Below are 16,669 nucleotides of genomic sequence, written 5' to 3'. Positions count from 1 at the left end.
TCCAGGAAGTAGAGACCAAGCTACATCATAGTTGTCTTGCCAAGCCCCAACCCTTTTGCTGTGGGCCAGTCCAGGTCCCCTGGAGCTCCAGATCTGGATTTGCCTTGACCTTGGGGATAAGTGTGGAACCCCTGGTGCAATAAGGGAACAAATCCATTTCCTTTCATCACTACCACATCTCATCAGGAACCACTTACCCTTACTACCTTTCCCTACCTCCCCCTGAGCCTGAACAGAGGAAATACCCTGGGGCTGGACTCAACTTCCCAGGCTATCCCATAATTACACTTTTATACCGACCAGAAGCAAACTACCATGACTTTCCTTCCACCTTCACAGAGAAAACAGACGGTCAGATAAAGGGAGGCTTTCAACTTTCAGCACCCTTCTGCTTATGAGTTATTTCTTACCCAAAACATCCTTGCCAGCTTCCTCATCGCCACATTGGGAGAGGTGTCTCTTTTCCTACCTGAAGCTAAGTCTTCCATGTGTGCACTGGAGCCCAGTGTCTCCAGCTCTTAAAGTAATTCCCTCCCACAATCTTCCCCATTGCTTTCACCCTCTCCCATTGGTCCTTTCCCATTTATATTTAAGTGCAAGTTGCTACCATCTTAAAAGAATGAGCCAACCAAAAGTTTTGGCATATTGGATTAATGGAAGGAAAGAAGGATGAAGGGAAGGATGAAAGGAAAGAAGTTAGAAAGGAGAAAAGCTAGCATTTCTCAACCCTGAACCCTAATTTATACACCTTTGGGGTACTATACATTCTATCTGCTTCTCCTCTCAGTCAACTCCTACTTCCCTGCCTCCTAAAGGTTCTTCAGCCTATTGCCACCTGGCCTCTGCTTGCACCACTTCACTGAAACATCACTGTTGACTTCTTTCTAAATCCAAAGAAGACTTTTCCTTATTATCTCATTTGCTGCATTTGGTTATTTTTTATTTTTTATTTATTTTTTAAAGATTTTATTTATTTATTTTTAGAGAGAGCAGAAGGGAAGCAGAAAGAGAAGGACAGAAACATCAATGCGTGGTTGCCTCTCATGTGTCCCCTTTTGGGGACCTGGCCCTCAACCCAGGCATGTGCCCTGACTAGGAATCAAACCAGCGATCCTTTGGTTCACAGCCCACACTCAAGCCATTGAGCTACACCAGCCAGGCTCATTATTTTTTATTTTTATTAAATGTATTGGGGTAACATTGGTTAATACAATTATATAGTCTTCAGGTGTACAATTCTATGAGGGAGGACCAAAAAAAACAGAACTTATAAGAATTGTGTATTTATTCTTACATGTTTAAACTCCAGTCATCTTAAAAGTACTCTCCATTTTAGGAAATACCCCTATCAAGATGTTTTTTTCTACTGCTCAAAACGGTTTTGAATTCATCAATTCTGATGCCTTTTAGTGCTTCTGTCATTTTTTGTTTCACCTCCTCCACATTAGCAAAATGTTTCCCCTTGAGGACTTTTTTCATCTGGGGAAAGAAAAAAAAAGTTGCTGGGAGTGAGATCAGGCAAATAGGGAGAGTGGGAAACGGGGGTCATGCCTTTTTTGGTAAAATACTGCTGAACACTCCCGTGTGGGCAGGTGCACTCATAAATCAGCCATCATGAAATGGACAAATGCATTGAAAAAGTGTTCCAAAAATATTCACTGAGGCAGAACTCAGCCTCTCACAACAACACCAGCTGGTAAACTGATACAGATGGGTTTCTAGAATACTCACCTAGTGGGGGAAACCTGTACTATAAGGAGCCTACCCTCTAGAAGATAATTCCAGTTTTTTTGGTCCCCCCTCATATAATACAGAATCTATATATTGTATTGTGTGTTCACCACCCCAAATCAAGTCTCCTTCCATCACCATTTACCTCCTCTTTCCCTCTGGCAATCACCATACTGTTGTCTGTCTGTTTTTTTTTTCTTTGCTTAATCTCTTCACCTTTTGCACCCAGCCTTCCAACAACCCTCTCCTCTGACAGCTGTCAGTCTGTTCTCCATGCATGAGTCTTTTTATATTTTGTTCAATAATCTTGTTAGTTTATCCTGCCCCTGCTACCCTACCCACCCAATCTCTCAAATATTTGAGAAATATCTCTGTCTTCTTTTCACAATTCTTTCTCTATCAGTCCTTTAAATGGTGTTTCTCAGGGTTCTATCCTAAAAAGATTCTGTGATAACACAGATTAATTTAACCACACTTCATGTAGAGACAGGCAGATAGATGTAAGGAGGCTTCTAATACCTTTAATTACAGCTCCTCTGTTTTCCCCCTGATAGGATGGCTCAGGGTCAGTTATGTTCCAGAATTACCCAGTAGTAGGATTATCCTGAGGCACTCTTGCTAACCATTTCTATTCACTTCCACTAAGACCAGGAACTGTCTTGACTCAATTTCACTCCCATCAATTTCACTACCTCAATTTTCCTTCCCTTTTCTCCATGTTGATGCCTCCCACATCTACATCTCCAGCTCAGAACTCTCTCCTGAGTTTCAAAACCAAACATTAACTACACAAAGGGAAGTCCCCATGGTTTCCCTAACATAACTCTCACAAACTGCTGTCACCTGATGCTCCCATCTCAGTGAAGACACCCACTCACTGGAGCCAGAAAACTGAATCTTCCTTGATACTGCCCTACCTTCAGACTCAGTTATCAAATCCTGGGGTATTTACCTCCTAATGTATCCCATATCCAACTGGTTCTCTCCTTCTCCACTGCCCCATTCAGTAACTTCAAGCATTCTCATCTACATTACTGCAACAGGCTCCTAATTAAAACAGAATGGGATCGCACAAAAAATCAGTGAAAAATATGAAGTAAGGAGACTTCTGGCCAAGATGGAGGCATAGGTGGATACACTATACCTCCATACACAACTAAGATAGGGACAACAATTTAGAAACAGAATAACATCCAGAAATGACAGAAAATTTATCTGATTGGAAGTCGGACAACCAAGAAGTTGAATTAGACCCGTGCATCCAGACCGGTAGGAGGAGCTGAGGAGCGGAATTTTAGCAGCCAGGCGCAGGTCAGGTCACGGCGCGGAGAGCAGAGAGCAGTGGGACTGGCGCATAAGATATCCGGGGACGTGTAAGGCATCCAGGGTGCGCAGGAACTCAGCGGGTGGACCTGAGTGCGCAGGCAGCAGCTGGCAGACCCCAGTCCAGAGGTGGCAACCAGCAACCAGCAACCAGCAGACCCAGTGAGGCGGCGATTGCAAAGCAAGGCAGGACACGCAACCCAGGATCCCAGCACTGGGAAATAGAGCCTCGGGACACTGACTGAGGACATCTGTGGGAATTGAGGCGCGCGGAGAGACACCCATCCTCATGGGGGAGGTCCTTGGAGGGTCCCACAGCGTGCACAAGCCCACCCACATGGGAATTGGCACCAGGGGGCCCAGTTTGCTTGGGGGAAACAGCAGAGGGGACTGAGGTCCCACAGAGAACAGAGCAAGTGTCATTGTTCCCTCTCGACCCCGCCCCCACATACAACATCACAACCCAGCGACTGGGGTGCCTGCCCTGGTAAACACCTAAGGCTCTGCCCCTTACTGTAACAGGTGCAACCAGACCCCCCCCCCCAAAAAAAAGAGACATGGCTCAAACAGAAGAACAAATCAAAGCCCCAGAACCCATCCTTTTGAGCGACCAAGAGATAGCTAACCTATCAGATGCACAGTTCAAAACACTGGTGATCAGGATGCTCATAGAATTGGTTGATTTTGGTGGCAAATTAGATGAACATATGCAGGCTACAATTAGAGAAATGAAAAATGCACAGGAAACCAATAGTGACGGGAAGGAAACTGGGACTCAAAACAATAGAGTGGACCAGAAGGAAGAAAGAAACAACCAAACAGGAAAGAATGGAGAAATAAGAATTCAAAAAAAAAGAGGAGAAGCTTAGGAACCTCCAGGACATCCTTAAACGTTCCAACATCCGAATTATAGGGGTACCAGAAGGAGAAGAGGAAGAGTCAGAAATTTAAAACTTATTTGAACAAATAATAAAGGAGAACTTCCCCATTCTGGCAAAGGAAATAGACTTTCAGGAAGTCCAGGAAGCTCAGAGAGTCCCAAAGAAGTTGGACCCAAGAAGGAACACACCAAGGCACATCATCATTACATTAGCCAAGGTAAAAATGAAGGAGAGAATCCTAGAAGCAGCAAGAGATAAGGAGACAGTAACCTACAAAGGAGTTCCCACCAGACTGTCAGCTGATTTCTCAAAAGAGATCTTACAGGCAAGAAGGGGCTGGAAAGAAGTATTCCAAGTCATGAAAGACAAGGACCTACATCCCAGATTGCTCTATCCAGCAAAGCTTTCATTTAGAATGGAAGGGCAGATAAAGTGCTTCCCAGATAAGGTCAAGTTAAAGGAGTTCATCATCGACAAACCCTTATTTTATGAAATGTTAAAGGGACTTATCTAAGAAAAGAAGATGAAAAAAACATGTATAGTAAAAAGACAGCAAACTCACAGTTATTAAAAACCACACCTAAAACAAAAGCAAACTAAGCAAACAACTAGAACAGGAACAGAATCACAGGAATGGAGATCACATGGAGGGTTAGCAATGGGGGAGTGGGAGGAGAAGAGATGGGGAAAAGGTACGGAAAATAGGTAGCATATATGGTAGGTAGAAAATAGCCAGGGGGAGGGCAAGAATAGTATGGAAAATGTAGAAGCTAAAGAACTTATGACACACGGACATGAACTGAAGGGGGGGAATGAGGGTGGGGGGATGCAGGGTGAAGGGGAGTGAAGGGGGGAAATGGGACAACTGTAATAGCATAGTCAATAAAATATATTTAAAAAGGAAAATATGAAGTAAAAGAAAGTGTTTTTTTTTAATCCTCACCCAAGGACATTTCTTTCACTGCTTTTTAGAGAAAGAGAGGAAGGGAAATCTTTGTGAGAGAGAAACATCAACTGATTGCCTCCCATAGGCACGCAGACCAGGGATTGCATGTGCTCAGACCGGGGATCAAACCTGCAACCTTTCAGTTACAGGGTGATGCTCCAACCAACTGAGCCACAGCGGCCAGGGTTGAAAGTGATTTTTTTTAGCCATGAGTAAATATATGTATATACTATGCAACATGAAATGTATTAATCATGGTGGCTTTTCAGAGCTCATCCTCCACTGGCCTGGGCAGGTGTCTGAGCTCTCTCTAAAGCCACATTGTGGCTACTGCACACTTGTAATTGGCTAGCCTGAATTGAGATGTGTTGCAAGTGTAATGTACACACCTGATTTCAAACTTAGTATGAAGAAAAGAATATAAAATACCTCTACATAAAATAATAAAAATTAATCATTTTCATATTGATTACATATTGAAATATTTTGGGTGTATCAGATTATATAAAGCCAAACTTACAAAAAAGCTCCCTTAAGGGATTTCAGCCTCCTGGCACACTTCCACATGCCAAACACTTCCACATGCCAACTACTGCCTTCTGTTAAATGGAAATGATCGTTACAGGCAGGGGCTGTGGATTACTTCTTTCATTTTCCTCCATAGCACCTGGTGCATTGCTCTGCATGAAAGTTGATAACCAGCTGGCTAACTGTGGATCCAGTTGGCAGGGGACTGAGTTTTCTCTCACTTATCTTCTATAGCCCTGCTATCACTAAATACTTTAAGTCCCCCTCACTGCCTGAGTGAGGACATATGCACCCTGTCCATTTCTATATGCTCAGACACCACAGTAAAACAAAGACCCTACCTATCTTTTTATATTTGATTTAATTCCTTTCTTCCATAAGGAGGTTAGCATTAAGCAAATGGTGGGTTGGAAGGGTAGTGAAAGAACAACTTTAAAAGAAAAGAAGAAACAAATTCATTCATTCCATGCTCAATATGCCTGACTATAATCACTCTGTAAGAAATGAATGTTGCCTTTGGACAGAGACCAGCAGGAAAATGGCTAATGATAATGCTGGACAGAATTCCAGGTGACCACAGTAAATGCCCAAGGAAGCCCATGTTTGTTTACTTTCACTAACACAGCCCATTAAATGTCTCACTTTTAAAATGTATGCTGCACTCAGTGGCTAAATAGATGGCAATACTAGTAAAGGAAGTCATTGATGTCTCTGGAAATCCATCATCTTTTGGTTCACCAGCCAATGAGCATCCTACCTCACAACTGATATAATGCACCTTCTGCAAGACAGCAGTCTCTTGGCACTGCTCCCCTTTGAAGGAAAGCCTGAAATGAACTCCTGCTAAAGTAGCATATTGAACAAGCCCATTTTTATTTCCAAGGCCTTCTCAGTTGATCCATGGTACACCCATCTTCATGGAAGTGACTATTGCAGGCTAGAATTACAACTTCCTTCTGACAGCAGAATGCACTCCTGGAAGAACCTGACCAAGGTTAACCGAATCCTTAAGTAGACAGCTTTCAGAGTGGCTGGGCCTTGTTAGAAAGGGTTGGCAGAACACCTGCTGGGCCCAAGGATTTGTCTAGGCAAAATCTGAGGGTTGGGGAGGTCAGAGGACACAGTCCTTGTTTACAAGGAGTCTTTATCTCTCAGGAGTTCGGTCCCCAAAGAGGGCTGTTACATCATATTGCCCAAGGCTACTTACTCAGTTTCTCTTCTTGACAGTCAAGGTTATGAGTCACCTTGCATCATGTTTAAGCAAGAAAATAAAGAACAGAAAAGAAATCAAGGATCAAGAATAAACACTGTAATGATGGAAAGAAGAAACATGTCAAACCCATGCAGTATGGTAAAGTAGCCAGAGCCATAGAGTGTGTTTCTAAAATACCAGCTCTATCATAAAATCCAGGTAATCTTTTCCAATTTCTGTATCAGTGTTATTTAATTCTACTTATTCCCCTCTTTTTCTATATTTTCTTCCAATGAAAAATAAAGCAGGTGGAAAAACTACAGGCATACCTTTCCGAAAAAAGTTCCCCTTGAACACAATTCCATTGAATCCTCAATATCCTTATCAATGTACTACTTACAAGAATCTAAAATACAGATTGCTTTTAAAGTCCTCTTAAGTATGCCAACTTCCCACTTCATTCCCTTAAAGAGCTATGCCAGGCTCTGTATCAGAGACCAGAGATACAGTGATGACAAGACAGGTTTCTACTCAGCATCCCCGTGGCAAACTTTGACTCACTCTCAGGGAGCTCACCACTCTCCTTTCTGTCCGCACTGCACCTGGTAACACAATTCTTAGTATGCTGTGCTCTTATCAACCTGTATGGAAACTATCTGTTTATGTTTCAGTCTGCTCTCAAACCTTTAGATGACAACGTACTTGAGGGTTCAGAGCTCAGCCTGTAGTACGTACTCAATCAATGAGGGCTGAGTTAAACTGGATCAGAATTGGTAACCTTCACTGTAAACCATATAGAGACAAACGCATGTAGACACAGGAACACTGTACACACTTTCTGAAGTGCCATGCTAAACAGACAGCCCAGTTCACTACAAAAAGGGCATTTTACACAATTGCTGAGATTTAAATAAAATTTGTACTTCCAGACAGTAAGTTCACATTCTGGGGCTTGTCATGAAGTTTTATATCCCTTATATGCTCAGAAACTTCCTTTTCCATTACCCCTAGGTAAAGTTAAGAGTTTAGGGAGCCAGTGTATGCCTCAGGTAATATAATGAGAACCACTGTGGCAATGGCTACCTTTTTTTTTAAGATGTTTTATTATTGAGTCCTGTTTTCTCTTAACTGTATGAATTCAACATTGGTGACTATTGAGAGAAGGATCCTGTCCTCTGCGGGCAATCTCTCAAGCCTTTTGTGCACTTTCCCAAGTTAGTTAAGCAACTCTGCAGCCACACCCTGCTGATAGTTGTGACGCTGGTGATCCACATGTAAGTTTGGGTGAAATGCTTGAGTGCTGGGAGAAACACAGAGTTTGTATAATTTGAAATATGAAGATATTAGCAAAGCTAAAGATCAACAGAAACTACTTAAAAACTTTAAAAAGAAGTGTGAATTTAGCATTTTCACTTGGCAGTAACTCCCTTCATGAATGAAGTTTGTTATTAAGTCATTAACATGTGTCTTGACTATTAAAGTAAAATCCTTAGCAAAGGAAAGTTGGGGTCCGAAGTGCAAATCAAAATTTAGAATATATCCCTACAATGACCAAAGTTTGATAAAAGGTGCTTCAAAAAATTTAGTGTAGTGGTTTATAAATTGCTTGCTGCCTCTATTTAAACAGAGCCAATTTTCAGTACCTGGACAACATGGAACATTTTTATCAAATGTAGATCAAAGCAATCGCTTAATGATAGAACTTCTATACATCCTTCATTCTCTCTCTCTCACACACACACACACACACACACACACACACACACTTTAAGCCAGAACTACCAAAAAGATCAGAAGGGAATGTATCTCACTTAAGAGTGTGTTGTAGGGGAAAGAACTTCCTCTTTGTAGGTGCAGAGTTCTGGGTTTGAATCCCAGATCTACCCCTTGGAAGCAATGTGACTTTGGGGAAGTTGGCTTACCCTGTCTGAACCTCAGTTTCCTCATTTCTAAAGCGGCAGGGAAATGGAAGTATAACATTGCCAGCTTTGCATGGTTCTTGGGAGTTAACTCCAGGATGAGCTGTCACAAGTGAAAGTGAAAAGTACTTGAACTTTCTTCCCTTGATTTCCTCTGCCCACCTTCTTAGGCAGAAGCAAGCAAGGAGCAGGATAGCTAAAAGGCAAGAAGGGAAGGAAAAGAAGTTGGCACAAAAGACTGAAACAATATACAAACTGGAGCTGGATGTTGCCTTTCTGTCCCTTACCCTTCCTTGAACTTACCTGTCAGGAAGAAGTGTGATACAAATTTGAACACTGGGTTTAACTTTTAAAAATATTTTTGGGTGATATGGTAACAAGTCTTTAGTGGTCAACTTTTTCTGTGCTAAACCATAAGATATTTAGTGGTTTAAAGGGATCCTTTGGTAACAAACTTATTGGGATGCTTGGCACCCCATGAGAACATAGGTCGTGTGTGTCATTCAGTAAGTGCTGGGGAGAAGTTAATATCTAATTGCCCTAAGAAAATACATTTTAAAAAACAAGCACAAGTGAACAAAGGCCCACATTGCTCTAATATAACTTCCTTTGTTTTCATGCATCAAGAAAGTTGTGCTGAGGGTGCCTTTGAACCCTTATTAACCCTTTTGAAGAAATAACAGTTCCACGATGGGTGGCTTTGGAATCTGTGAGCCCTCATTTTGGGAAAATGCTACATCACAAAATCCTTTAAAAACAAACAAACAAACCCCTCTTTCCAGGGTCAAACTCCACAGCCAATCAAAATATTGCACCTTTTAACTTAAGGGAAATCGCTAGAGAGAAGATAGCTCTAACTAGTGTATAGTTCTAACTAGTGTATTGCGGGTTCCCCAAGCTCCACAAGACTTCAGTCCACGGAAAACCCACCACCCATTTGGTGTTTCTGATTCCTTGAGGATACACGCCGAGGTGGCTGTGAACCAGTTACTGAGCAGGAAGGAAGCTCCGAGTGCTCGGTTTGCACTCTTATTAAAAGGCATGCAGCCTCTAAGTAAATGTAGCTTCCCATACCTGAAGAGAAACCCTCACAGCATACCCGGAAATGCTTACAATTCATTTAAGATGATACACATTATTTCTAGATACATCATCAGAGGGACTCTTTTACTTATTTTGAAATGTTCAAACGAATGGGGAAGTTTTGCTTCCATGTCGTTTTCATTTTTCCAAAACGCATTAGGCACCAAAATTAGTTGAGAACCGAATCATTCCTTAGCTAGAATTGAGAACTTAACGGACTCGTCCAAAGCTTTGCGAAGAGAATACCATTTTTTAAATTGCACTGTAGAATTTTTTTTTCCTTCAGACAAGAACACACTTAAAAGGAAAAAGGCCATCCCCTCCTCCCCAGGCACAAAAACACAGCAGATCCCAAGCAGCCCGTTTCCTACCCAGCCTGTACAATAATGCTTTGTAAGCTGAGAGCAGCGCCGGGTAGAGAAGCTAAATATAAACAGCTGAGAAGGATTAGGCGGTAGCTCCATTCTCATTTACATGAAAATCCTCTAAGCATCTTTTTTCCTCGCTGGCTGCGGGCGCAAAAGGAACTCTTTTGTGCCATAGCCACGCATACATTTGCATCCTTTGTCTTTACTTACCAGTCGAGGCTGTGGGCATGTGTGCTCTATTTCCTCCATGGTTTCTGAGGGAGGCTCATTGGAAAGGGATTTTGGGATACCTGTTTCTGACTCAGCATCAGTGGTAAGTACTGGCATGGCCAGCGAATGCTCCCTCCAGTTCTACACCCTGTCAGTCTCCTCCCAGGCAGAGAATGTTTTCTTTGTCACGTATTTTTCTCTTCCTTACCCATCCCCCTTCTTCGTCCCTTCTTTCTATTTTCCCTGGGGGAAGTAAAGGGGTTACCCCCCACCCCCGGCCCTTCCGTTCTGAGAGAAGCCGGGAGGCAAGGCCTCAGTTTATCACTAGAACAAGCAGGCGGCACTGGAGCAGCGGTGCGGGATACAGTACCTCATTTGCATGGAGCGCGCTGGTTGGCTACTGTCATCATAGTACCACTCCGCCTGGGAGCTGCCGGGCCCCATTGGCGGCCGGCTGTGCCCACGGGGCCCGAACTTGCTGCTTTTGTGTCTTTTCTTGAATTCTGTTGCAAAGGTCTCGGTCCACTCGCGGCAAGAGACCGGGCTGCACTACCCAGATAAGGTAAAACCGCGTCCGGAGGCGGGGGCAGGAGGCCCTGAGAAAGAACATTGCAGATCTCCGCCCAAAAAAAGACCATGTCCCTGGCCTGAGCATTTGAGGTGCTCTAGTCAGAATTTTGTCAAACAGGAGTCACTCTGAAGACAAAGCCGCTTTTGAGCCCAAACTCCCTGTGCTCACAATTGTCAGCTGGCCTCCGAGGACCTCTCAGAGGCATTTACTGTGGGCAGCTGAATGTTCACCCGCTTGATTGCGACAAGATCAGGGCAGATCCCCTGGGGCTTGGCCTCCTGGGGCCGCGACCTGGGCTTGTTCAGTGGCTGCCCTGGGGGGAACTTTGAGGGAGGTAGATTGTTTCTGATGACCTGCCTCTCACCTCCAACTGCTTCCTCCTTCAGCCACACTCCTTTTGGTCCACTATTCTGTTTCCTCAGTGAAGTCAGTGCTGTTTGCCCTTCTATACATGCCGGTTTCCTCTGCTTCATTTCCCAAGCCCCCAGCAATCAGCAAAGGCTCATGACAATCACAGAAACATCCCAGATGGGGTGTTAAAAAGGAAGTGACTTCATGTCTAAATTGGCTAGGAATATCCCCCATTTTAAGAGGGACACACACTCAAAAGGACTTATGCAGGTATCCAATCTAGTAAAATATCACACTTGTAATAACATTGATAACAAGCATGGTAATTGCTAGCATTAAGCACAGGCATAGTGCTAAGTACTTTACCTAGATCTTGTTTTATCTTCACAAGAACCCAAAGAAGTGGATCTTATTATCCCCATTTTACAGAGGAACAAGCCATTGCTCAGGGCTTCAAACTTATAAGCAACAGAGCTGGGATTGGAAGGATGGAGCATGAACCAGGGATGCAGCAGGTGTAGAAAAAAAAAAAAAACCTAGGTAGGAGTCCTCTTAAGATAAGTCCCTGGGCTCCTAGATCTTTCACTTTAATCTAGCAGTGGTTTTCATCCAAGTGTGGTCCAGTACCAGCAGCGGCAATATCAGCATCACCTGGAAACTTGTTACAAATGCAAACATTTGGCTCCCCAGGGTCTGGGGAGGAGCTGGGATTCACATTTCTAACAAGTTCCGAGGTGGCACGATGCTGCAAGTCCAGGAACCATATTTTGAGAACCAGTAGTCCAAAAGATGGGATAAAAACACCTGCTCTGCCTCCCTCACAGAATTTGGAAGATCAAATAAGATATTATGTGAAAGCATGTTATAAATTAGAATGTGCTATACTAATGTAAGGGAGCATTATTTTTCTTAGTCTTCCTATAAGCAAAGAGAACCTTAAAAGAACAAAATGGGTTCTGCAGCAGAGATTGACAGTTTTAGAGCCCACCACATTAAATCAGAATGGCGTCACTTGACATCTCAGTTATTATCAATGCTTGAGAGAAGTCCAGTGATGTAAGAATTCCAGTGATACTTGGGTCATCTGAAAAGGGGTCTTCCTACCCTTTCCTTTCTATCATGTCTGCCTTCCTGGAAGCACAAAACACATTGAGCTGCAAGTTTAGCTCTACCAATCCCTTCAATACATTTGGGAACCCCTTTCCCACCCATGCTGAGTGACACAGCAGTGGCTCAATGTGTGGTCCTCAAAGGAGCAGCAGCACCCCTGAAATCTCATCAGAAATTCTTATTCCCCATGTCAGGCCTATTGAATCAGAAATTTAGGTGGTAGAGACCAGGAATCTGTGTTTTAATTAAAACCCCCAGGTTTGGGGGGCATTCTGCTACATACTAAAATTTGAGAACCACTGCCTAGAACCATATGATCTCATTGGAAAGTACCAAACCCCTGCTGTTGTGGACCACTGAGCTGCCAGCTTGATTCCTAATTGGTCCTCTAATTTCCTCTCTAGAATGAGAAGCTCACTTGTTCACCTGCTAATTTAGTAGAGTCCTGATGTCTGGTGGGGTCCTTTCGAACCCCTCTTGCCCAAGAACCTAGACCATGCCTTTATCATCCCAACCAGCCTTTTCTGTCTCAAAGTGGGCAGATGCCCCTTTCCACCCTTCCTCATCCTCCCCAGTCCCATCAAATCAAGACACTGCCTCTGCCTAAAATGAGTATATTCATTGTGTCACCCAAGTCAAACCCTTACCTATCAGTGCCACTATGTTAAATCCAAGTCACACTTGACACATATTCAGCCCAAGTCCTTGAACCTCGCAAGTTAGACTTCTGTCTTGAGCATCAGCTCTATAACTACTAGCAATTCCATTCCCACTAATTCTATTCCAGCCTTGTCTTGGCTTCCTCATGCCCCTCGCCCCACAGCCCAGAGTTTGAATCTTAGTATGTCTCACAGTCCTATTGGGTAGAAATAGACTCCTTCTGGCACTACTCTTAGAGGGGTCTTTACCAGATCCATTCACTCCAGGGGCAAAGTCTTGGCTGCTATTGCAGTCTGATTCAGGAACTTCTTGATAATACTTTAATGGGTTATTTTAATTTGGGAGCTTTGTAATGGTATTAAGATGATTAGCTGAGAATGGCCAGTTAATTTAACCCTATAGAATTAAATATTCCATAACCCTTAAAGGGTTATGATGCAGGATTACTTATAAAAGACAAAAAAATATATAATTTACATAAATAAGAGGAATGATTAAAATAAAAATAAAATACATTCATTGATATAGTATTAAACATGCATTAAAAGTCATGCTTTCGAAGAAATTCTAATGCTATGGGAAATGTTAACATTATGTCAGGATGAGAAAAGTGAGCCCAAAATACAATCCCCCAAAATGATCCCAATTATGGTTATGTCTAGAAAAAAAGTACTGGAGGGAAATACACCAAGATGCTAACATTGACATCTTTAAACTGGGATTATGGGGGATTTGTTTTCTTTTTTACATGGTCCTGTCTATAACATTTATTTAAGAATAAGAGCATATATTGCCCTTATAGTCAGGAAAAAAAAATTACCTCTCCTCCCAAATGCATTGACAGCTGGCTATGGGGTGGGGATGAGGCCGGCAGAGGTTAGCACGTGAGCAAATAGAAAAGTGCAGGGACACAGTGAGAGGAAACAAGAAAGTTGAAACCGAGAAACAATGCTGTAGGTAAGGGGGTCCTATCTCCAGTTAACAGAAGCAGAGGAAACCCATTGGCAGCTGGCTGTTCAGAAAATCCCCAGAGACCAGTTGGGGACAAGACTCCTGAGTCTTGTAACCTCTGCAAGTAGGGTGTGGCTGGGGTGAGAACGTGTTAGCTCTGCTGCCCCTCACAAGCTCAGTCATCTTTTTCTCTACCATTTACTCAGTACTTCTCACACTGTTAGCACCATGCCAGGGACTTAGCACTGGCACCTGTAATCCCCACAACACCTGGTCAGAGAGAGTTGTCCCACTTTGCAGATGAGGAAACCAAGCCATATAGCCCTTCACTTCAGCTTTGAGAGAGACCTACAAATGACATCATTCTTCCTGTAAACCATATTCACTTCAGCAACATCAAATTGTTGAAAATACCATTCCCAAAGATCTGCAGGGAAGAACTAAAAGAATCTCTTCAGAGCAGAGCTTATCGGAGCCCTGATTGATCCCCTTGGGCCTTATTGTGAACACCTGGCCAGCACCTGCATCTCTCTGCCTCAAGGCTTTCTCTGGCCCTGGGAAACTCTTGCCCTTTGCCACCGCCCTCCCAGCATCACCACCACCAAGGCAGGGCTGAAGAACGAAAAAATTAGCAGCCTAAATCCCCAGGAGCCCTCAACCAGTGGCTGAAGAGTGAATATACAAATACCCAATTACTCTACATCAGTGGTCCCCCACCTTTTTGGCACCAGGGACTGGTTTTTCTGCAGACGGACATGAGGAGTCCAGAGGTAGAGCTCAGGCAGGGAGGGGGTTGGTCGGGACGCAGAGCTCAGGGGGAGGTGGAGCAGGAGGCAGAGTTCAGGTGGGAGAGGGGCAGGAGACTGAGCTCTGGGAGGAGGCAGGAAGTGAGGTAGGGCAGGAGACAGAGCTCAGGTGGGGGATCAGGAAGTGGGGGGCAGGAAGCGGACCTCATGTGGGGGCAAGGCAGGAGACAGAACTCAGGCCAGGGTGGCGGAGGCAGGAGACAGAGCTCAGGGGGCAGTTGGAGCTCAGGTAGTCAGTTAAGGGAGTGGGGGGGCAGAAGGCGGAGCTCAGGCCATTGTGGGATGTCTGGAAGTGGGGTGCAGGAGGCCAAGCTCACACAGAGCAGGTGGAGGCAAGAGGCGGAGTTCAGGTGGGGGCGGGAATCAGGAAGTTGGGGGGCAGGAGGCAGAGCTGGTGGGTATCAGGAAGTGGGGGGCAGGAGGCAGAGCTGGTGGGTATCAGGAAGTGGGGGGCAGGAGGCAGAGCTGAGCACCGTGGGGGGGGCAGGAAGTGTGGGGGCAGGAGGCCAAGTTCAGTCTGGGGCGGAGCAGGAGGCACAGCTCAGGTGAGCTTCCCTAGCCACCCTGTTCCTAACAGGCCTTGGACCAACACCAGTCCGCTGCCCCGGTGTTGGGGACCCCTGCTTTACATGACTCGAAAGTTCCCCAGTGGCTTTAATTTCCAATCACCACAGTCATAAATGCCCTGACAGTGAATCCTGAATTGGCTGCCTTCCTTTCCTCGCCTCACTCACCCACCCTCCTGTGGCTGTTTTCTGGGCTCAGCTCCCAAATAAGCTATTTGAACTTGAATCCTTCTCTCAGCATCTGCTTCTGGGGGATCTCCAACTAAAGCACTATTTCAGTGTCCCATCAAAAAGTTTTAATATCTGTTTGTTATGGTGAATATCTGTTTTTTATGGTGAAATGCCTTTCATATTATTACATATGGGTAAAAATGAGCCATAACAGTACTTAAAAGCCTATTTTTAAGTAGGCATCACATTTAGGCTTTTTCTTTAAAAATAACCTTCAATTTTTATCTAACTTTTCAATCTTTAAACTAGTCATGCTTCTAGATATTGTATATTCATTGTATAAAAGTATTAAGTCAATCATACTGAACATTTTAAATTATTTGGCTACAGTTTGTATGCCCATACATATATTACACTGCTCTTAATATTTATCAAGGCTGTATGCAAAGCCTCCATTTCAAGTCCTTCCCTATTACCATCACTGCAGGCACCACTCTTTCTTTCCAGTCTCCTCTTTCTTCTTTACTCATTTTTCTCACTGCCCCAGGTTCATTACATAAGGAATGTGTCAAAAAAAACCAAACAACAAAACAAAGAGGAGATGGAGGAAGCAAGGTAAAGTTCACCAAAGAATTTCAGGTTACCCAGAGACCATTATTACCTTCTATGGAATTTTATTACTTTCATGGCTCTATTGTGAGTCACTTCCCTAGTTTTCCACATGTGGCTTATGGTTTGGGCCTAAAACCTGATATAGTCCAGCCCTGATGTGACTCAGTGGGTTGGGCTTCATCCCACAAACCAAAAGGTCGCAGGTTAGATTCCCAGTCAGGGCACATGCCTGGGTTTTTGGCCAGGTCCCTGGTTAGTGGCATGCAAGAGGCAACCTATTGATGTTTCTCTCTTGCACGTCCATGTTTCTCTCCTTCTCTTTCTCCCTCCCTTTCCCTCTTTTCTAAAAATAAACAAATAACTATTAACTTAATTTTATAAAAATAAACAACTATTAACTGTTAATTTTATAAAAATAAACAAACAACTATTAATAGTAAAGAGTTTCGAATGAGAGGTTAAGTGATATTGTGACCGGCGACCGCCCTGTCGAGCCCCTGTGCTTTGTTCTCTGTTTTAGCCAAATAAGGTAACTAGATCTAACTTCCGCATTTGGGCTCCTGTAACCTTGCTTCGCTACGTAGGCAGGAAGCTCGGGGCTATTTAAGCCCTGGAAGGTCAGAGTTCAGGGCTTAGAATTTGGAGTCCCATTGTCTCCTCTGAGCCCGCGCCCATAATAAAGGGTCGTGC

General features: G+C 43.8%; 1 protein-coding gene across 2 annotated transcripts in view; it reads right to left on the bottom strand.

Annotated features, from left to right (window-relative positions):
- Positions 1-16,669, bottom strand: part of PCYT1B (phosphate cytidylyltransferase 1B, choline) — a 108,281-nt gene that overhangs the window by 69,270 nt on the left and 22,342 nt on the right. Inside the window, exon 1 of one of the 2 annotated variants that reach the window (XM_045856058.1) lies at positions 10,182-10,498. The exons of the other annotated variant lie outside the window; for it this stretch is intronic. Coding sequence (XP_045712014.1) covers positions 10,182-10,298 — 117 coding nt within the window. The 5' untranslated portion in view covers positions 10,299-10,498. Of the gene's footprint in view, positions 1-10,181; positions 10,499-16,669 lie in introns of those variants that run through there. 2 annotated transcript variants of the gene reach the window in all.

The sequence above is a fragment of the Phyllostomus hastatus genome, unplaced genomic scaffold, assembly GCF_019186645.2.
Source record: "Phyllostomus hastatus isolate PE091 unplaced genomic scaffold, TTU_PhHast_1.1 phas_scaffold_12, whole genome shotgun sequence".
Taxonomy (NCBI): Eukaryota; Metazoa; Chordata; class Mammalia; order Chiroptera; family Phyllostomidae; genus Phyllostomus; species Phyllostomus hastatus.
This window is presented reverse-complemented; position numbering and strand designations above follow the sequence as displayed.